General features: G+C 59.0%; 8 protein-coding genes across 8 annotated transcripts; 3 read left to right on the plus strand and 5 right to left on the minus strand.

Annotated features, from left to right (window-relative positions):
- Window positions 1-566: 566 nt before the first annotated feature.
- Window positions 567-3300, minus strand: EHS24_009282 (uncharacterized protein; the record flags this gene model as incomplete). The annotated part of the gene is made up of 15 exons (XM_028624571.1): window positions 567-605; window positions 643-866; window positions 902-1021; window positions 1062-1237; window positions 1277-1301; window positions 1341-1361; window positions 1413-1690; window positions 1731-1750; window positions 1789-1912; window positions 1950-2010; window positions 2049-2738; window positions 2781-2926; window positions 2965-3119; window positions 3162-3169; window positions 3219-3300. 15 exons carry the CDS (start codon window positions 3298-3300, stop codon window positions 567-569), a joined length of 2169 nt encoding a protein of 722 aa, XP_028474739.1.
- A 1358-nt stretch (window positions 3301-4658) lies between these two features.
- Window positions 4659-6344, minus strand: EHS24_009283 (uncharacterized protein; the record flags this gene model as incomplete). Its single annotated transcript, XM_028624572.1, has 2 exons — window positions 4659-6075; window positions 6130-6344. The coding sequence occupies 2 exons, from the start codon at window positions 6342-6344 to the stop codon at window positions 4659-4661; spliced, it is 1632 nt and encodes a 543-aa protein (XP_028474740.1).
- An 806-nt stretch (window positions 6345-7150) lies between these two features.
- Window positions 7151-9415, plus strand: EHS24_009284 (uncharacterized protein; the record flags this gene model as incomplete). Its single annotated transcript, XM_028624573.1, has 3 exons — window positions 7151-7175; window positions 7214-7832; window positions 7879-9415. The coding sequence occupies 3 exons, from the start codon at window positions 7151-7153 to the stop codon at window positions 9413-9415; spliced, it is 2181 nt and encodes a 726-aa protein (XP_028474741.1).
- A 342-nt stretch (window positions 9416-9757) lies between these two features.
- EHS24_009285 (uncharacterized protein) lies at window positions 9758-10288 on the minus strand (the record flags this gene model as incomplete). The annotated part of the gene is made up of 1 exon (XM_028624574.1): window positions 9758-10288. One exon carries the CDS (start codon window positions 10286-10288, stop codon window positions 9758-9760), a length of 531 nt encoding a protein of 176 aa, XP_028474742.1.
- Window positions 10289-12151: 1863 nt separating this feature from the next.
- On the minus strand, window positions 12152-14610 carry EHS24_009286 (uncharacterized protein; the record flags this gene model as incomplete). The annotated part of the gene is made up of 8 exons (XM_028624575.1): window positions 12152-12459; window positions 12512-12775; window positions 12817-13252; window positions 13290-13516; window positions 13573-13971; window positions 14014-14214; window positions 14316-14377; window positions 14435-14610. The coding sequence occupies 8 exons, from the start codon at window positions 14608-14610 to the stop codon at window positions 12152-12154; spliced, it is 2073 nt and encodes a 690-aa protein (XP_028474743.1).
- Window positions 14611-14935: 325 nt separating this feature from the next.
- On the plus strand, window positions 14936-16403 carry PEX2 (peroxisome assembly protein (Peroxin-2); the record flags this gene model as incomplete). Its single annotated transcript, XM_028624576.1, has 4 exons — window positions 14936-15091; window positions 15143-15290; window positions 15364-15698; window positions 15741-16403. The coding sequence occupies 4 exons, from the start codon at window positions 14936-14938 to the stop codon at window positions 16401-16403; spliced, it is 1302 nt and encodes a 433-aa protein (XP_028474744.1).
- A 131-nt stretch (window positions 16404-16534) lies between these two features.
- EHS24_009288 (uncharacterized protein) lies at window positions 16535-18573 on the minus strand (the record flags this gene model as incomplete). Its single annotated transcript, XM_028624577.1, has 2 exons — window positions 16535-16954; window positions 16993-18573. The coding sequence occupies 2 exons, from the start codon at window positions 18571-18573 to the stop codon at window positions 16535-16537; spliced, it is 2001 nt and encodes a 666-aa protein (XP_028474745.1).
- A 229-nt stretch (window positions 18574-18802) lies between these two features.
- Window positions 18803-20664, plus strand: DBP8 (putative RNA helicase; the record flags this gene model as incomplete). The annotated part of the gene is made up of 2 exons (XM_028624578.1): window positions 18803-20488; window positions 20575-20664. 2 exons carry the CDS (start codon window positions 18803-18805, stop codon window positions 20662-20664), a joined length of 1776 nt encoding a protein of 591 aa, XP_028474746.1.
- Window positions 20665-20702: the final 38 nt, after the last annotated feature.

Genomic DNA, 20702 nt, shown 5'->3' on the forward strand with positions numbered 1-20702 from the left:
TGATAGTGGTGCTCGCCAGTCGCTCGTGCCGCTCGGCATTTAGTTAGCCCAGCTCCCAACGAGACAACCCCCTAATGACGGCCGGGCCGGCGAGCCGCTCGGCCTAAAGTTGTTGCTACTGCTTAACGCTGGGCACAAAGTTGATCCGCACTCGTTGTTCTCAGCAGCCACATCGACGGACACGGCGTGTCTCTGCGCCGAACGGCGTGAGAGTTGGCGCGAGCCGCACGCACACAGGTCACACGACTATCGCAAAGAAGTCTGCCCCTTAATCCATTATCTCGGCACCACACCTTTGGCGCAATTCTTGCGAAGCTCCATTCCCACACACGCTTTGCATTGTAGTGGCAGCTAATCCTGCCGGGCCTGGCGATCCACATATCGTTCCTTGGCGTGGTGGCCGTGGTGGGGGGGGGGGGGGGGGGGGGGGGGGGGGGGGGGGGTAGCAGCTACCGCCTGGTCACCTATGTAAGCAGGCGACGGGCCGGCACACTGGCAGGCCGGGGCGGTCGTTCTGAAACGACTGCACCGCTGCTTCCCGTACCCAACAACATCACCACCATCGTCTACGCATCACCCAGTCCTGATATCCAGAGCTCAAAGTCCTACGCAGGTTAGCGACTCCCAACCATTTGGACGTACGGTAGGCCACGTTGCAGACGATATGGCGTTGGCAAAGCTGCCCAAGTCGGCGTCTTGAATGTTGCCTTCACTCATCCAAGGAATAGTGTCGGTGGGCCACGCCTCTGCGAGGTTGGGTGTAATTGCAGCAACCTCGTCACTGTCGACCGTGAATGGAAGTACACCGTCTCGCCTGCTTTTCGCGACGGAAGCCGACAAGAGGTCACCAAAGGGGTGCGCGGGATCTGGGTCAACGCAAAGAAATCATCAAGGAACCTACAATCTGGAAGCTTGAGCAGCAGCTTGTCCATGTCAAGGCTGACTTCGTAACGATTGCAAACATCTGGAAGAAGTTCGATCATGCGGATAAGGTACAGGGCCGTGACCACAATAACAACATCTGGAGCTTGAGCACTTGCCAGCTAGCCCTGTGGACTCACGAAAGTTGTGGTTTCCATATTCCGAATCCTTTTGCTGCTTGCCGCCGCCGATGGAGGACAAGGCATATGCGGCAGAACGCATGGCAGAGGCAAGCCATTCACGACGTTCGGCGGAGAGGAGAACAACGTCATTCTTGGTGCGCACACCGTACCATGCGACGGAATTGGAAAAGACGCTGGTGCTGTTAGGAAGGCGCATGCCTCTTTATACTCACGTCGTATATGCCTTTTGGCTGCCAACTATAACGAGGGTCAGCGTTGCCAACGGGTGTCACTCACGTTCGTTTACCAAAAAGTGGTCTGATGGCAAACCAACGGAGCCTTGAAAACGTCAATAAACTGCACACCGACTTTTATTCTCACGGTAATAGTCCAACCAGTACGAGTAGACGGTGTCCAAACCCTTGTTGACTTTTCGCAGCATAGAGTCCATCTCCTCGACTCCACAGGAACCTGCTCGCGCATATGGTCGAAAGATGCACTCTCGCACCTCCAGGATTTCGCAAGAAACGACTAACCGGCTGTCATACACGTTGGAAAGTGGGTGGTCAAGGAATTCGCGTTTGAACATGGTCCTCTCATTCCCGGCATCAGCGAATTGCACGGGAAGGGCGTGGTTGTACGACATTCTGGTGCAGTGTCAGTGTCCCATCTTCCAAATCCCCTCACTCGTAGCTCTGTTTCGTAACCTGAGGCGTCAGTATGTTTCCCCCTGGACACCACTTACGGCAAGCCACAGCCGTGCTCCCGCAACCACTTGCTGCTGCCGTTCAGACATGCACTCCTCCCTTGGCGAGTTTAGGCGCGTTTCTTGGAGGTGCTGCAGACAGCGGTAGAGTCGCATGTCGACACTTTGAGGGTCAGCGTTGGCCGATAGATTCCACTCACGCAAGAGCCATCGCATGACAGCATGTGCGCCATCCATGTTCACCCCATGCTGTCAGGAGCGCTGACATGTTAGTTTAGTATTCGGGGCTAGAGACGCACTTAGGCCTTGAACCGTCTCCAGCGTGGCAATCGGTGAGAAGAGCGTGAAGCGGGCTACAGGGTCAGCGGCGAGAGAAGTATACCAAAACTCACCCATCATCTCCGCGAGATCCTTGCACTGCTGTGTGAGAGCCGATTGTTGTCGACAGCCATCCCGCGCCCGTAATGCCACCCAGAGAATGGCGGTCACAACGAACGGGGAGCGCCGACGTAAGCTCTCCCATGTGTCGACTCTTGGGTCAAGAATGGGCAGGAAGGGATGTGCGTGTTTGAAGAACGCATCGAACAGCGTCTTGGCCTCCTGTTCAGAACAGTAACCCAATGAGACGGGATCCCTTTGGTTGGCAAGGGAATAACCACGGTCGCGAATCGGCCCGCGGTCCAGCGACATGTCGTCTGGTTCAGCCTCGGAACGCTTCCGTTTAGCCCTCACGCTGTCCCCTGGCGAGCACCCGTCTGCGGCCAGCCGACGTTCCTCTTCCAGCCGCGTAAGCTGGCGGAACGGTTCGAATGTCATGGCCATCTCGACGGGATCATGGCCCTCAGTGTCGTCCTCGTCTCGCAATAGCATGCCAGCACTGACGCTAGCTGACAACGAGGAAGTGCGCATGGTTGGCCGATTTGCAGGTGGTATCGCCAAATCAGACATACCGAACGCTGCCGAGGAAGCTGATCCAATGGATGTGGAGGCTGGAGGTTAGCCGACTGAGTGAGTGCACGACCAACACTCACAATGCGGGGAGAATGTGGGTTCGGTCACCGCCGCGGACGGTGGTGCGATCGGGGGACACAATGCCGCTATGCGGTGTAGAGCCGTGGAGATGTCATCGAGCTTTTGTGTAACTCCGCCCATGTTGTCTTCCAGAGCCTGGAGTCGGCTTGCTATCAGCATGATGTAGCGGGGGTCAAAACTCACGAATTGGTAGACTTCAAGGCTTCGGTTTGCTCAACGCCCCCGCGTGAGATTGCCGGCCCGGCATTGAACTCGCAAGTAAGCTTCATGGAGCGGCACCGATAACATGGTGGGTTTTCTTTGTTGATGCAACGGATCTTCATTCTGCGGCACTCGTCCTGCGAGCTCTGTCAGGACGGCAGGGTAGAGCCAGGACTTACACAAGCACCTGGGAAATGGTCAGCGGTAGACCCATCTCACATGGCAAGCGCACTCACGTCGGGGGAGGTCCAGGCTAGTAGAGTCGGCAGGTTGGTCCTCTGGCTGTGTGACCAGTCGTCCATCATCGCTTGTTGCCATCGTGTGAAGTGTGTGGTCGTAGTGGTAGCGTATGAGTTGAATGATGGTGCAAAGAGGAACAAAGGACGTGAACCCCCACGGAGGGCGACACTCGATGCACTTTGTGTGGAGTGAGAGCCGTCCGAACCCGGAGGCCCCGCAGCTGCCAGGAACATCCGCCATTTCCGCCATTTCCAAGATGGCCCTCAGATTCCCGTTCGATGGGTCAGTCCGTCTGTTGCCGTTTAAACAGGAGGATTCCCGTTTTCTCCTCTGCCCCCCAAGCGATCGCTCGATTCGAACACTTGGCAAAGGGCTATAGCCGGTCAATCAGATCTCTCGCGTGGTCTCATGGTCTCCTTGCAACCTTGGCTCGGCAACTTGGCTGGGGTTTACGCTGGGCCCACGACATGGGAACAGCCATGGCTGGGGGCACAACAATTGGCACTGAGCACATTCAAGGTAGTGCGCCGCCACCCAAAAATTCCCGTTCGTGCGTTGAAAACGTTGTAATAATAAACCATGTGGCGTAATCACGTTTGCAGCCATGTGGGGCTCGGTCGGAGGCCCACGCCGAACTGACGACCACTTCTCGTACGTTCAACGTCCGTTCACGAGGCCACCGGCCGACATGACCATGTGTGGGGCTTTCTCTTTACCGTGTTAACCGACAACAAAGTGGGCGACGAGAGGAGTGCGTTTGAGGCTTCCGCACAAACAACTGGACCGTGGGCTCTGGTCAGCTGGCGGTCCAGTGTCAAGGGACACGATACAGGTCGACCTGGTGGTAGAGCGGGACGGCTAGCTGTAGCAGAGGAGGTTCCACAGTGGTAGTACTAGTTGAGAGAACGTATTGTTGTAGACAGGAGATGATACATTCGCTAGAGAACTACCAAGGATACAGTTGCTCTGGTTATATATACTGTTCTCTAGCTCATGTATACGTGTGAAACCCAATTAGGTTTGGTCAGAACCTTCCTAGGTTCCCGTGGTACGATACGGATTGTGGCACAGCCTGTGACATCCAGTTACAGTGTAGAGGTGTTCCATTTTGAGCTAAGACAACAAGCCCAGTGATCCCAGTGACCTACCCCCCCTCTCCAATGGCTCGCTACAAATGATGTGCTGAAATAATGGCCAACAAAAGAGAGAAGAAAAAAAAAAGACAGCAAAATAATGGACGAAATCTCGTTTTGTTTCCACTAGGTAACCATGCAGCATGGCAGCATGTGCAGAACAGAAATCGTCGAGAACCAATAGCTTATCGCATCCCTTACTACAAACGTGCATTCCTATCTGATGAACCTCGGTCCCACGACACCCCCAGATAGCGTGTGTCGGAGACCTAGCCCTATTTCTGTTCAGACCAATCCCAATTCTTAGACAGTGTGTGGCGTGGCGACCGCGAGGGTGTTGCGCTGCTCGTGGTCAAAGACATCGACCTCGGTGGTGCGGAACTTGCGTGTGGGCGTGCGCTTGGCGAAGAGCCAGTCGAGCTCCTCGAAGGTGCGGCCCTTGGTCTCGGGGAGGAAGAAGAAGCACCAGACAAACGTGGCAAAGGCAGTGCCGCCCCAGATGAAGCCGGTGTAACCCTTGAGGTTCCACTGAGCGGGGTTCATAAAGTAGGGCTGCAGCACACCGGCAATGACGCTGATGATGTAGTAGGCGTTGCGGGCGAGGCAGACGGTCTTCTGGCGAAGGCGGGTGCTGCCCATCTCGGCGGGAAGGGCCCATCCAAGCTGGCCGGCCGAGAGCTGGAAGACAAAGGTCCAAGCGAGGGTGAGAACAGCCTGGGTCATGCCGATGGTCGAATCGTGAGTCTTGACGTTGAGGATGCCGATAATGAAGAGGATGAGAGACATGGTGAACATGCCCCAGAGGTAAATGCGGCGGCGACCAACGTATGGCATGAGGAAGAACCAGTTGATGAGGGTGCCGACAAGAGCCATGCCGGTACCGCCCACGTTGAGGTTGTAGGTCTGGTCCGTCGTCAAACCGACCTGCTGGAAGAAGTAGGTGGAGTTGTAGGCAAAGCTGGAGCCAGAAAGGACCTGTCCGGCAAAGGCCACCATGGCAATGATGGTCCTGCGGCGCTCGACACCACGGAAGCAGTCCATGTAGCTGGTGCCGGCGGAGAGCTCAACCTCGAGGTTGTTGGTGTGGACAATCGTCGCCAGTGTGGCCGTGACGTCGATGCCGGCCGACTTGCGTACCAGGCGGCGGAGCGAGTGCTCTGCCTCCTCAAAGCGACCCTTACGCACCAAGTGCCACGGGCTCTCGGGCGAGAACGAAAGCACGGGGATGAGGATGGCAGGCCAGACCCACTGGATGGCGAAAGGAATCCTGTATCCCCACTCGTCGGTGCGGTGGACAAGGCCGGCGAGCGTGCCGGCGGCAATCAACTGTCCGATGATGAAGCACATGTTGGTGTACGAGGTGAGGTAGATGCGCAGGCTCATGGGGAGGACCTCGGACGCGTAGGCGGGGGCCGACGAAGCAAACACACCCCACGGCAAACCGCAGAGCAGCTCACCGGCGGCGAGAACGCCAATGTTGGGGGCGAAGAAGACGATGAAGAGGAAGCAGCTGAGGACGACGAGCGAGGCCAGCAACACGCGCTTCTGACCAAACTTGTTAACCAGGAATCCGTTGATGAGGACGCCGAAGAAGCAGCCCACGCCGGAGCTGTTACCGAGACCGGCCTGCCAAGCTGCAGAGAGCTGGTGCTGTCCCGACTCGTCGATGTACTGGCCGTACTTTTTGGCAAAGGCCGGGTAGGCGTAGAAGTTTCCGATACTGAGGCACCTGTCAGACAAGAAAATAAAAGTAATAAAAATAGAGCAGACTTACAGGATGGTGTCGTAGCCTTCCATGATGACACACATGGAAACCATCAAACACCAGAAAATGGCCATCGGATAAGCCCGGACGGCCTGGGCAGTGGTGAGAGCATGCTCGGTGGCCAGCGCCTCCTTGGCCTCGATCTCGAGGACGTCAGGGTTTTTGATGTCGTGGTTTGAGATCGCGTGCTCGAGCTGGTGGTCGTGGGGCTTTTCGTCCGACATTGCGACAAGGCCGAATGAGGCGAGATGGGACTAGACAGGAATGGGGATGGGGGTTGAAGTTGCTGTGGAGATTGTGGCACTGGGCAGTGGAGAGGGCTGTGGGTTGAGAAAACGGTTGAGGATGGCAAAGTGCGTCCCTTTAACTAGAACGTCTTTCGCCGCAGTCGTCACATCAGCAATCGGCGAAGCCCCCCGGGCCCCCGACGTTTGGCCCTGGGGGGACACAAGGCACGTTGGCTAGCCCCCACAACGACAGCCATGCATGGAGTCGCGGCGACGATCGCCGGACGTCTTTTGCCAGCGTGCCAGCGTTGTCGGCCGGTGGGCGTGTGGTGATCACGGCTGTGAGCGGAGTCTCCAATCGGGCCGGTGACGTCACCGGGCCGTGTTCGGTGCCAGGGAAGAAGCATATCAGCCGGTAAACGGCGGGTGAGGCACCACCAAAACTGGCAAACTTGGCAATCCTGCCCACCCTCCGTTGGATCTGTGGCATTGTTTTGGGTCGTCAACAAGACGCATTGGCAATCATAGGTAACCGCAGGTCGGCGAGCTGGTTCCTGATAGCGCCTCAACGCAGACGAGGAGCGACACCACTGCTTGCACTCGTTCACATCCAATGTCGGCCATCTCGGTCCGCCAAGTCGCGCCACTGGTCCATGTTCGTCGTCACCACCCCACGACGGTCAGGATGATGACGAGGTTGCATTGTTCATCTCGGTCCGCGGCCGGACGTGCATTTCACTAGAAGTGCTGCGCTGTTCACAACATTCCCGTTCCCATCCCACCCTCTCAGAACACACGACATCATGACCCAGATTCAGCACAACGGCAGTAGGTTCAGCAGTAAGCGAGTCCCGCTTACACAGCAGCGCCCAAGTCTCAGAGCATCCAGGCGGACGGTCGAGTGTTCTCACTCAACGCGCAAGGCGCCAACTACCGTTTCCATGTGGACGACACGGGAGACCTTGTCCATGACCACTTTGGAAGTCCGGCCGCGGTTCCGCCCACGGAGGTTGGACCTGAACACTTTTCCGGCTGGGCTACTCGCCAGAGCAACCAGAAGCGAGAGCTGCCAGACGCAGGGCGTGGCGACTTTCATCTGCCTGCAATTCACATTCGCACAGGTGCGGGGCACACGGTGACCGACTTCCAGTACACCGGCTATGAGGTTGTGGCTGGCAAGCCAAAGCTCGACGGCTTGCCCGCCACCTTTGGTGACGCGGGCGATGTCACCACTCTGCTCGTGACGCTCAACGACAAGGAGTCCAACCTGGAGGTGACCCTCCGCTACTCTGTCTTCCCTGCCTACAACGCCATTGCGCGTTCATACACCATCCACAACAAGGGCACCCAGGACGCCGAGATCAAGCGTGCCTCGAGCTTCACGCTCAACCTCGACGCGGGTCAGTGGGACATGGTTCAGCTTTCTGGAGACTGGAGCCGCGAGGCAAACCAGGAGCGCCGCCCGGTCAACACCGGCACGCAAGGGTGAGGTCAAATGCGCCAGTTCAATGCTAACAGGCAGTTTCCATAGTCTCGCTGGCTACTCGTCGCACTTTTTCAATCCGTTCGTCGCCCTTGTCGGCTCAAACACAACAGAAACTACCGGTCCAGCGTATGGCCTGTCGTTCATTTACTCTGGTTCCTTTGCGGTCGACGTGGAGCGGTTCGTCTTGGACAGTGTCCGCGCCAACATTGGCCTCCACCCCCTTCACCTCGAATGGAAGCTCGCCCCCGGAGAGTCGTTCACCACGCCCGAGTGCGTCGCCGTCTTCTCAGAGAATGGCCTTGGTGGCATGAGCCGCTCCCTCCACGGCCTGTACCGCAACCACCTGAGCCGGTCCGAGTGGACGCACCAGCCGCGGCCGACGCTCCTCAACTCGTGGGAGGGTGTGTACTTTGACTTTGATGACGAAAAGCTCTACGCCAAAGCCAAAGACTCTGCCGATCTCGGCATCCAGATGTACGTCATGGACGACGGCTGGTTTGGCGACAAGTGTCCACGCCTCCAGGACAATGCTGGCCTGGGTGACTGGGTCCCCAACCCGGACCGTTTCCCGGACGGTTTGGGATCGTTTGTGGACCGCGTCACTTCGCTGCCAGTCCGCGGCACTGACAAGACACTCCGGTTCGGTATCTGGGTCGAGCCCGAAATGGTCAACCCTACGTCCGAGCTGTACCAGGCGCACCCGGACTGGGTTCTGCACGCAGGCGGCCACAAGCGTACTGAGGAGCGCAACCAGCTGGTTCTCGACCTTTCGCGCCGCGAGGTACAGGATTACATCATTGAAAAGATTGGTGATATCCTCGCTTCGGCCAACATTTCCTATGTCAAGTGGGACAACAACAGGGCCATTCACGAGCTTGCTTCTCCGTCGACCGCCCATGGGTACATGCTTGGCTTGTACCGCGTCATCGACGCTCTGACGACGCGCTTCCCCCACGTCCTCTGGGAAGGGTGCGCTTCCGGAGGTGGCCGCTTCGACCCAGGCCTCCTTTACTACTGGCCTCAGTCGTGGACGAGCGACAACACGGACGCGCTGGACCGCCTTCACATTCAGTTTGGCACCTCGCTCGTTTACCCCCCGAGCTCGATGGGCGCGCACATCTCCGCTGTCCCCAACCACCAGGTTCACCGTACGACGCCACTCGAGTTCCGCGCCCATGTTGCAATGATGGGCGGTAGCTTTGGCTTTGAGCTCGACCTCCAGATGCTCGGCGAGGAGGACCGCAAGGACATCAATGGCATCCTCGCGCTCTCAGACAAGGTGTCCCCATATGTCATCAAGGGCGACATGTACCGCCTTGCCCTGCCCGGAGACAGCAACTACCCGGCAGCCCTCTACATGCTGCCTGATGCCAGCGCCGGTGTGCTCCTGGCGTACTGCATGGCGGCTAGGGTTCACAAGTACCCGCCACCACTCTACTTTGCCGGTATCGACCGCCATGCCACATACGAGATCGACGGCAAGACGTACTCGGGTGCGGTCCTGGCGAACTCTGGGCTCAAGCTCAACTGGGAGGAGAAGGACTACCAGAGCAAGGTGCTGTTCATCAAGCGCATTGAATAGGTTTTTGTGGTCTTTGCATAAGGAGATAGATGGAATGTAGCTGTGACCATGCAGTATTGAACAATGGAGATCTGTCGTGTGGCTTTGCTCCTTCCGTTGAGATTCGAAAGGCGGGTGATCAACCCATGTTCTGCCTTCGAGTCGCATGTTAGCCGAGAAATCAGTGTGGACGAGGCCCAACATCTGTTATTCTTGTATCCCTTCAGGACCTGCAACGTCTGTAAAAAGAGGTATACTGCATGCTTGCGTCATATACAAAAAAAAGGTGGCACCAGGCCAAAATGAAGGTCGAAATCTAACCGCGCTTGGTTGTGTTGGGTTGGCGGTGAGATGGGTGGTTGCTTAATAACCGGCGCCAGCGTCGGTTGCAGCTGCCGCTGACGAGTCTGTCCCAGATGCCATGCCGTCCGTCGCAGCAGAGATGGCAGCTGTGACCGCAGCGTCTGTGCCATTGACAGCCGCAGTCTCTGCCGCCACCGCGTCCGTGCCATTGGCGGGCACAGTTGAAGCTCCAGCCATGGGGGTGTAGGTCTTGGTCTTGCTCTTGCTCTTGCACTTCTTGGTGGACGAGGGAACCGCGCCCGAGTCGATCGAGGTGGGCTCCATGACAGTTCCGTTCGCGGCCGACCCCGTCTCCACGGCGGTACCGTTGGTGAGCGCATCGGTGGGAGAGTATCCGGCGTCGGTGGGCGTGTAGCCGGCATCGGTGCCACCAGTGGAAGCGGCACCAGCAGCGTCCGTCGCATCAGCGGCCGACGTATCAGCGACGGCAGCCGAACCATAGGCGGCGCCGGCGTCCTGCGGGTAGGGAACGGCAACGGCGGGGGCGGCAACGGCGGCGAGGACCGCGAGGAAAGCAGAGAGGCGAACCATTGTTGTTTAAAGAATGTGGGGTAGTTGGAGGTACAGTGGTTGGTTTGGCAAGTGCTGGGTGGGTGGTGGCCTTCTCACAGAGTTGGCCTTTCGAGGTTGTTGGGTTGGGACGGACGAGGAAGCAGCGAGTTGAAAGACAACTGCCATACCCCTCTCGCTGTCTTATATGGACGGCTGCCCCGACTGCGCGTGCGCCTGTGAGGTGGGGTGTGTGAACTGTATGTGGCAGCACAACGGGCGAGACAAGCGTTGCATCGGCCGATCAGCATGTCGCGTCGAGACCACCAGTGAAACGGTGACATGTTGCCATCTTCTGCTGCGGGGCGGATCGATCTGACAGCCCTTCATAGCACAAAAATGGCACATTCGGACCGTCCTGGTAGGTACGGTTCGGCACATTCCCTTTGCTGGTCAGACTGACACGCGGCGACTTCCGCGGTCAGCTTTGCGCGGTTAAAGTGTTCAGACGGGTGGAGAGAGAGTGAGGCCTTGAAACCTCAATGGATGGAAACATGTGGGTATGACGGGAACGAAACCTGCAACATATGGGCTTTGCGATATCCCTGGATAGTGGACGGGTTGGTCGGGGTGGCATGTGCGGGGGTCGTGGAGCAACCTCAAACTGCGTGTACAAGGTGTTAGGCTGTCGTCACCGGTGACACAAGGCCCCGAGAGGAGCTCGACAGACGTGCATGGGTCTGCTGCACACGGAGACCTTGTACGAGACCCCCTTCACGGCCGGACGCGTCGATGACGAGATGTAACTCAGGGAGCGCGATATCGTTGATTTATCTGATCTGGCCTCTCTTGCGGGTTGCCATGCGAGCTATGAGCCCAGCTGGCAGTGCACGTGCATAGTTTCTGGGGTACATGTAGCATCCTGTGAGCTGTGTTTTCCAGACTTTGACAAGGATGTGCTAATGTGCGATGCAAGGCCTTGTATTAGATGGATCGCGGTATATGGCACACCCCGCAGTAGCCTCAATGTACAGCCCCAAGGGTCCGTGAACCAGCTCTATCAGCGACTCTCCAGCGACTCTCTTTTTCACAATGGGATGGATCCAACCCGCAGCTTGAGCCTAATCCGTTGGCCTCATTAATCTAGCATGTGGCCGGTTTGCCGCGGAAGCGATGCACACCAACAGTACAACGACTGCGGCCGTGGGCCACAGCTCCATGAAACCGACTGCTGCACTGCTGCTTTCTCGGCCTCATGGTTCATCGCATAGACATGCCCCCGTGTAGCGGGTGGGCGTGCTGTTCACACAGGTTAGCCCCAGAGTGTATCTCCTGGGAAATCTGGCCCATCGCCTGGCCTTGAGACGAGGTAACGAGGGGAGACGTTGGCCAAAACGTGCGGGCCGGGCCATCACCCTCATTCTCTTTCCGAAGTCACGCGTCGCGTGCGTTCGCTTCTCTTTAGCTCTTTCCGCGCAGATGAAGACCGAGACTCGTCGCCGGATGCAGCAGGCACGATCCCGAGAGACCGACCAAAGAGTCATCAATGGACCAGCTCTGGCTGCAACACATGTTTGGTGTGCTTGGGACACCGTTTGGTGGTAGGTTCCATGCATTGTGGACCATGCCGGCAGACTCCTCCTGGCCTGTTTTGTGGTTGAACGTTGGATACATAAACAGTGCCTCTGGTTGTTTTACGTTTCACCCAACCGCTGTGATGCTTGGTCGATGACGCCCAATCGTCCTGTGCCACTGTCCGCTACTTGCGATCACCACCTTGTGCCACTGACGGTTTGTACGCCATAGTGAGCCGAGCTGGCACGCTTCCCTAGCCTCGCTCGTTGTCTCGCGTTTACACTCGGCCCCGCCCCTCAAGTCTAAAATGGCCTATTTCGTGTAAAGATGCTACAATGCCTGGAAGTTGATGGCGTGCAGCGCCCGCCTGCGCTCCGTCTCGTCTTCCCGCTTCTCACGCTCGCCGAGCCACATCACCACTATGCCAAGAACAACCACGGTCACTGCCACGGCAAGAGCGACCCATGGCACCCAGTCGCCCGGGTGAAGGAAGAGCTCGACGCGCCATTCTTTGGAGCGCTGCGTGACTGGTGGGCTGGGTTCATCGGCCTTTGCTGGCCATGGTGGGTTGATGATGACCTGCGAGTTGGGGATCAACGACTCGAGCTGGGTTGTCGAGTCCTCCCAGGCGGATGTGCCTGCGAAGAAATTCTACCTGTCAGCACAATCTCTAGGAAAAGCAAGACGTACCTCGATGTAGTTGTTGGTACGGCCCAGGCCAATGAAGGTATGTGGCGAGTGGAGCGCATGGTAGCAGGTCTGGGGCAACTGGGGCACTTTCTGTCAGCTCTGCCACAAAAGGGGCAAGCTCACCTTGTTGGGCATGGCGTGTGCCTCCAGTATCAAAGACAGTAAACTTGAAGGAAGCGCCAGAATAGCTGGCACCACGGCCCGAGTAGCTCTTGCCGCCGTCTGACGGGTCGCACGATGTGCCTTCGCATGCACCGTTCAGAACTGGAACGTCAGTTTTATGCACTATGGTTGCCAAAACCCACCCTGCGCCTTGAGGAAGAAGGCGTCGTGGTAAAAGTTGTTCTGGATAAAAGTCACGCGCTCCTTGTCTTGCTTGCCAGATCGCTGGACCATGATATCCAGCGACCCATCGTCGTCGAGGTCGATCCAGCTCGCGCCAGTTGCGTCGGTGATCCTGTCCAGGGCATCCCAGCCCTTTCCTCCGCCAACGACTAGTCCACGGGCACCCTTGGGCGCGTTGGTGCATCCGGGCACACCCTTGCCGCACGGCACGTTGTGGAGGACTTTGACCTTGGTGTCGTATCCGCTCTTGACGGTTACGAGGAGGTCGGGGAAACCGTCTACGTCAAAATCACCGGCACGAGGGGGGAGTGGAATATCCTTGGTACCAGGCGCCGAGACGAGAAGCTGGACATCGTCGCCGGGGAACAGGTCCGTGATGGGGATCGATGTGAAATACTGATGGGTCAACACATGCCAAGGGAGCAGCACCCACGTCGCTTTCTGGGTCGGTGTCAAAGTTAAACGCAGGGTCTGACTTGCACAGCTCGCCCCAGCCACGACAACCAAGGCGGCCGTGTGAGTCGTAACGGCTGGTCTCGCTCGAGCAAACACCAGCCTGGACGTTGTAGGCAATGTTGATGCTGCAGCCGGTTCCAACACCAGTGGAGGGGATGGTCTTCTTGCAGGAAGCAAACACCAGATCGAGGGCGCCATCGCGGTCTGTGGGTGGACTGTCAGCGGCCATGTCATCGTCGCTTAGTCGGTAGGGTACTCACTCATATCCGCAAACGTCACTGCGCGGCTGCCGGACGGCAAGTCGATCCGCTTGGACATGACGTACCCAGATTCGCCCTTTGCGAGCCACACCTGGAGGCTGCCCTCGTTTGCTCGTGCGTGACGGCAGTGGAGGACGAGATCGGGCTGGCAGTCGCCGTCAATGTCGACGAACGCGGACGAGTGGGGCAGAGCCAGCTGGCACACGTTCTCGTCTGGCCACAGCATGGAGCGACTAAGGGTGATCGCCGTGCCATTATTGCGCCATGAACGAAGAGCTGGTCCCTCATCTGTCTTGACATAGCCAAGCAGGGAAGCTCTCAAGGATCCGTCATCGTCAAACACAATCGGCTGGGCCTCTGTTGCGGGATCGAGGTCCCAAACGTCACCAGTGCCCGAGTCTGTGGGCCGTCAGACATATTCCATCCCAAGCCTGAACTCACCAAGTCCCCCTGGTCCTCCAAGAACGACACGCATGTCGGTCCTCATAGCGCCAGGAGTGCCCCACCATCCGCCGCCGTTGGCGCCCTCGGTCATCATGGCGAGCAGGTCGAGGCGTCCGTCTCCATTGAAGTCGGCTGGCACAACATTGACGACATCGTGCGGGAACGCGATGCTTGACGCATGGGTGTACTTGAAGTTGTCTGCCAGATCAGCAACGAAGGGTTTACGCGACGGGAAAGATGAGCGCCGCGTCTTGAACAGCCATCCCTCGAGTCTGCCCAAAGTCGCTACGCCTACGCACCACGTTGCCAGAGATACAGGTGGACAGTCTTGCCATCTTGGTCCAACACAAACAAGTCAGAGCTGCACCACACGTCAGCATATGCACTGGTCTCTGCAAACCCTCCCTCTCCCCCTCACTTTTGGTCGCCGTTGATATCTCCAATGGCGAGGACGCGGCCTCTGACGGCATCGTCGAGACCCAACGGGCCTGCGTCGATGAATGCTTCGGCTGTGAAGCGCTTTGGCTTGAACGGCCAGAGCGCGGCCGAGCCTTGCACAAGGCCCAAGAGCAGCGCGAGCTGGCCGAGACGCATCGAGACGGATAGCGATGACGGCTGTTGTTGTTATAAAGATGTCGTGAATGGAATCGAATCCGTGTATCCATCTCCTCTTGGCACATTGTGTCACTGCGGCTGGCGCGATTGAGTGGCGCATTAGAAATGGAGGTTGGATTAAACGCGGAGGTATTTTAGGCATTAACGGAGGTATATATCTTATAATTCATTAGGAAACACACCCGCCCACCCGGCGTCGGCTATGAGGGGGCCGAAAGAGCCACTGAGAGATCCCTCTCCATGTCTCGGTTTCTTGCTCATCTCTCGTCCCTTCCATCCACTCCACCATATCATTTCTCTATCGATGAGTACAGAGGCAGGGCCGTCGGTCCCAACACCACTGCGAAGGGCCTACGAGCCACGAGCACCTCTGGTCAACCAGGTAGACGCAGACAGCCTCGATGACGGTATCGCACAGATGCTCGGAGAGGGAGTCGAGCGTGCAATCCACCGCTGGCGCGTGAGTTGCCAAACGTCTAGACAGACGGCCGTTCTTTGCTGACACCAGCAGCCATCGCTTGCACCGGACTTTAGGCCCGAGATTGAGCTCCTCCTCAAGCTCCTCTGCTTTGGTGTCGGCGTCCTGGGTCCCAGCATAGCGAGTCCCGGCGCCGCACTCCAGAACCTCCGTCTGGCATCGTCGCGCCGGGCCGGACGACGTGAGTGCCGGCCATGTCCGCCTGGTCCTCCCCCCAACACCAACCCAACCAACTCTGAACTGACCAACTGCAGCCACACGCTCCTCGCTGCTCCTCTACCTCGTCCTCCACCCACCTCTCCTCCCACGCTACCTCCTGACGCGTGCTCGCAGCACGGCACTGTCGCGGCAATGGCCTGACCTGCCTGCTCATGACCGTCGACGCAAGCTGTGGAACCTGCTTGTCCGTATCGAGAATGCCGCCCGCGCCTGGGAGCTGGCTGGCTGGGCTTGGTTCCTCTGGGACGGCAAGTACCCTTCGCTCTTGATGCGTATCCTCGGCCTCCGTCTGGTCCCTTCGGCACCGCGTCTTGCCCGCATGGTCTCGTACGAGTACATGAACCGACAGCTCGTGTGGGGCGTCATGACCGTGAGTTAACGTTTTGTCCTCCAATCGCTAAACTCCATACAGGAATTCCTCCTCTTCGCTATCCCGCGCATTCCCACACTCCCCTCGGCCATCAACCCGGCCACAGTTGTCGCTCCCGTCACGGCCTTTCTCCGCCAGCCGACCACGATCGACTACCAGGCTCTGTCGGACGCGCACGCCGTCTCGTCGGCCGCACGCAAGGCCGGCGCCCCGGCCCCAGCAGCGGCACATGCCGGTGCCCTGGCCGGTATTCCCGCCTCGACGTGCCCCGTGTGCTTCCTGCGGCGTACGAGCGCGAGCGTCGCGCTCCCGGGAACAGACATTGAGCTGCCCCAGCTCGACGTTGCCGCCGGCGAAGAGGAACAGGGCGACCACGACGAGCGTATCTTTGTCCCGGCCGTCACCGACTGCTGGGGCGAGTGCAAGTACTGCTACTACTGCATCGCGGACGAGCTCGCACAGCATGCCCAGCGCGACGCCAAGAGCGAGGACAAGTGGACGTGTCTCCGGTGTGGCGGCGGTGTCACGCGTGCAAAGCGGCTCGGCGCCGCGCCTGGTGCTCTCCAGCAGCCGTCCGAGTCGGAGACAGAGTCCAGCTCGGATGTCGATTCTGGAGGTATCGAGTCATCCCACGACTCGGGCATCGATTCGGAGACGGAACGCCTGGGCCAGTCATGGCAGGACGTCGGCTTGGACTCGTCGTAGAGGTAGAAACAAAGAATCGGTAGACAAAAGTGCACATGAAGCATCACTGCCTTAGTGTATGGTGTGCTGCTATCCAGGTCTTCAACCGTCCATGAACCAGAATCTAGCATCTCCCTGCCAGCATACAACAACTATGCGCCCATGCTACCCATTGCCTTTTTGAGCCGCTGTCTAAGCTGCTCGTCCCGGGCACTACCCGGGCCAGCGGGTACCATTGAGCTCGGAGCAGGCGCAATCGCCGGTCCACTGTTGGCCGTCCGGGCGTCTGCTGACATGGACTTGGGCTCAACAGACACGCCAGCCGCACTCGTCTTGAGCGAGCCGGTAGATGTGCTGTTGGTCACTCCCGCTGTGGCCGAGCTTGTGGTGGTCGTGGTCGTGGTTGTTGTCGTTGTGGGAGCCGCCTTGTAGCCCGCAGGCACTGGGGTAGCTGCACCAGACCCAGCGTCCATGTCGCCGTCATCTGTGTTCGGCAACGGGGCGAGGTCCGGTATCCTCTGCACCGTCTCAGTGCACACTGCACGGCGTTGCCAGCGTCTCCTGCGAGTGAACTGAATGTCAGCTGTGCACCAAATGTGGGGTAGCTCACCTTGCCGAGCCCGCCACGCGCGGTCATGTTCTCCCACTTGTTGTCTCCATACACCCATCCGTCGGCGTCTGTTGCGTCATCGACGGGGGCAATAGGTGCGTCCCCGGATGGTGTCGCACCGGCTACAACGTCGTCAATAGACACGTCGCCACCTCCGCTGGCCTCTGAGCCCGTTCGCCCGCGAACGCTCGGTGCCTTTGTGGGTGACACGACAGGCGATGCCAGAGGAACATTGACGTTTTTGAGACGACCGAGACCCTTGGCAAACGCCTGCTCGGCCATGGATGGCGAGCGGGTGTGGCCATCGTCCTGAGGAGGCGACGACCCAAAGATGCCCGACGATGGACGAGGCTGCTTGGAGGCAGCAGAGTCGCGCGAGGAACTCCTGGGAAGGTCGATGGACGCGATGGAACGCGTGTCCGACGACGAATCGTCTGTTGGGGACGGGGATGACATGCCGACAATTGTTGCAGGCGCAGTCGAGGCAGTGGCGCCAGACCCTGTGCGAACAACACTCCAGTCGTCATCGAGCCAGCGCCAAGCCGCAGTGCGCCTGACCTGTGCACGGGGCTCATTCCTGGTCGGGGCCGGCAAGTCGATGGAGGTGGGTGGCGGGAGAGTGAACGCGACGGGAGGTGAGACGGGCAAGATGTGCGAGTCGCACCAGCTGGGACGCTCTTGTGGTAACAATGCACTGGTCCAGTCGAGACCCATCCACCAGCGCTGGTTCTCGTGTAGCTCGAAGCGAAAGTAGACAGGGTTGCCGGCTTGAGTTCCGGCGGCGAGTTCCTCCTCCTCAGCTTCATCGAGGACACGCTCAAAAGCCAAAGCCTCGGCAGGGTGTTGTGACCAGTACCACTTTGACTTGAGCCAGCCCATGGGCGAGCCAAAGACGTAGTTGCGCTCCGGAGAGCCAAAGACAAGGATGAATGTGAGGGCGACGAGGCGGCGGACGGCCAGCGACTTTTTGAGCAGGTTGACAACATATGCGAGTGGTGGCGACGGCAGGAGGAGGAGGATGGATCCGGTAATGGCGACGAGGACGCGGGTGCCCAGGGCGTAGCCGAGGACGACCCACGTCGCCCAAAGGACAAGCAGGCCACGCAGCAGACGCCACGGGCCAAGCTGGTGGAAGCGGTTGTAGATGACGGACATGTGAGGGACCGGTGAGGGTGGAATGATGGCGCTGATGCTGTGGAGGTCACCGACGGTGACGAGAATGGTCTCGGTGGTTGCTGGCGTGGCGGGGATCGTGTGAGTCGGAGCTGGGGTCGAATTGAGCCGAAGGCGGCCGAGTGGGAACAATGGCGCAAAGACCAGTGGGGGGATGAGCCATGCAAACGCGTAGCCAAACCCGAGGCAGAATGCCCACCACCCTCCCACCAGCAGGTAGCTCTCGACGCGCCGCTCGGGTGTCCAGAAGACGATCTCGAGGGCGGTTCGGAGCGTTGCGATGGGGGTTGCAAAGAGGATGAGGAGGCGGAGAAAGGGCGCCGGGAGGGATGCCACGAGGTCGGTAGCAGGCATGGCGGCCTGCTGTGGCTTGTCTGGCTGGGGATCCAGTGTGGCTGCCGGTGCCATGGCGGGATGGATGGCGGCGACGACGCGATGGACGATGGTGAGGAAGAGGAATCGCACAACGACAGACAGACGAAAGCCAAAGAGCACTGACGTCGCCGATCAACCGGGCCACGTGGAAAATGCTTTACGTAATGCATTCTCGCCACTCTGTCTGCTGGGTGGAGGCCAGTCAAAGATTTCAGCGCGGGTGATTCTTCGTTCTTCACAACAAACCCATAACTTCACCACCATGCCCGCTCCCAAACAGTCTGGCGGCATGCTCGACCAGGACGAAGTCATGCGCGCGATGCTTGCCATGAAGCAAGAGGCGCAAGCTCGCGCTGGCGACAGCGACAGCGACAACGACGACTCTGGCTCAGACTCTGGCTCGGACTCTGGCTCGGACAATGGGTCGGACGACCTCTCTGACACCGAGGACAAGCCCGCCTCGTCTCCTTCCACCACCTCTTCCCCACACTCTTCCCCTCTCCCTACCGTCTCCTCCCTCCCATCGCGCAGCGCCGTCGCCACAACCTCGCGCGTCAAGCTCCCTCCTCGTGCCGACCCCAAGGGCAAGACCAAGGACGTGTTCGACTCTGACCGCGTCTCTGCCAACGCGACGTTTGAGTCTATCGGCCTGTCTGCCCCCGTCATTACTGCTCTCGCACAGCTGAGCATTCGCAAGCCTACCGAAATCCAGACTGCGTGTGTGCCGGCCATCATGTCGGGCCGCGACTGCATCGGCGGTGCCAAGACGGGTAGCGGAAAGACCATGGCGTTTGCTCTGCCCATCCTCGAGTCGATCGCCCGTGACCCCTTTGGCATCTATGCCGTGGTGCTCACTCCTACGCGTGAGCTCGCATACCAACTCTCGGAGCAGTTTTTGGCCATTGGCAAGCCGCTCGGCCTGACGACCGCTACCATTGTCGGTGGCATGGACATGCTCTCGCAGGCACAGGAGCTCGAGCGCCGCCCCCACGTCGTTGTTGCTACTCCCGGTCGCCTGTGTGACCTGCTCCGTTCCGACGGTGTTGGGCGGAGCAAGCTCTCGCGTGTGCGCACCCTTGTGCTCGACGAGGCGGACCGCATGCTCACCCCCACTTTTGCGCCTGAGCTCGCGTTCCTCTTTGAGCAGATCCCCAAGAACCGCCAGACCCTGCTGTTCACTGCCACCATCAGCAACGCCATCATGGACTTGGCCAACAAGCCTCCTGCGCCTGGCAAGCAAAAGCCTTTTGTCTACCGCGTCGCCTCGGATTCGCTCACTGTCGACCAGCTCAAGCAAAAGTACCTGTTCATCCCCAGCCAGATCCGCGACCCGTACCTATACTACCTCTTGCAGCACCCACCTTCGGACATTGACGTGGCCCTGCGCGCGCCCAAGCCCAAGCAGCCCAAGCCCAAGCAGGGTAAAGGAAAGAGTGGTGGTGGTGGTGGTGGTGGCAAGCGTGCTCGAGAGGACAGCCCCGAGGAGGAGGCCCTGGACATTCCATCCACGATCATCTTCACGCAGCGCTGTGCCACTGCGCACCTTCTCCACCTGCTGCTCGAGGCCCTCAACATTCCCTCGGTCCCGCTCCACTCGCACCTCACGCAGCCCCAGCGTCTCCTGTCGCTCGCCCGCTTCCGCGCCCGCGAGGTGCCCGTGCTCGTGACCACCGACGTCGGTTCGCGTGGTCTGGATATCCCCGACGTGGCCATGGTCATCAACTGGGACTGCCCGCGCCGCGCCGACGACTATGTCCACCGTGTCGGTCGTACTGCCCGTGCTGGACGCGGTGGTGTGGCCGTCACAGTCATCACTGAGCGCGACGTCGAGCTCATCAAGGCTATTGAAGACGAGGTCAAGGTCACCCTCACGGAACTCGAGCTCCCCGAGGAGCCAGTGCTCGAAAACCTCAACATGGTCTCGGTTGCGCGCCGTGTCGCCACAATGGTGAGTGCTGTTGTAACCAGCCTGTGCTGTTGTAACCAGCCTGCGCGCCGCCGTCACATTCCTGTTCCGAGCTGACACTGCACCAGGAGATGCACGACTCTGGGTTTGGCGAGCGCAAGGCCGTCAACAAGGCCAAGGCGATCAAGCGTGCTCGCCGCGACGCCACGGCTGCGTAGATGGAGAGAGACACAAACGCACACTGAAAGCGTTTTGA

This window comes from Apiotrichum porosum (genome assembly GCF_003942205.1).
Source record: "Apiotrichum porosum strain DSM 27194 chromosome Unknown scaffold_9, whole genome shotgun sequence".
Lineage (NCBI taxonomy): Eukaryota > Fungi > Basidiomycota > Tremellomycetes > Trichosporonales > Trichosporonaceae > Apiotrichum > Apiotrichum porosum.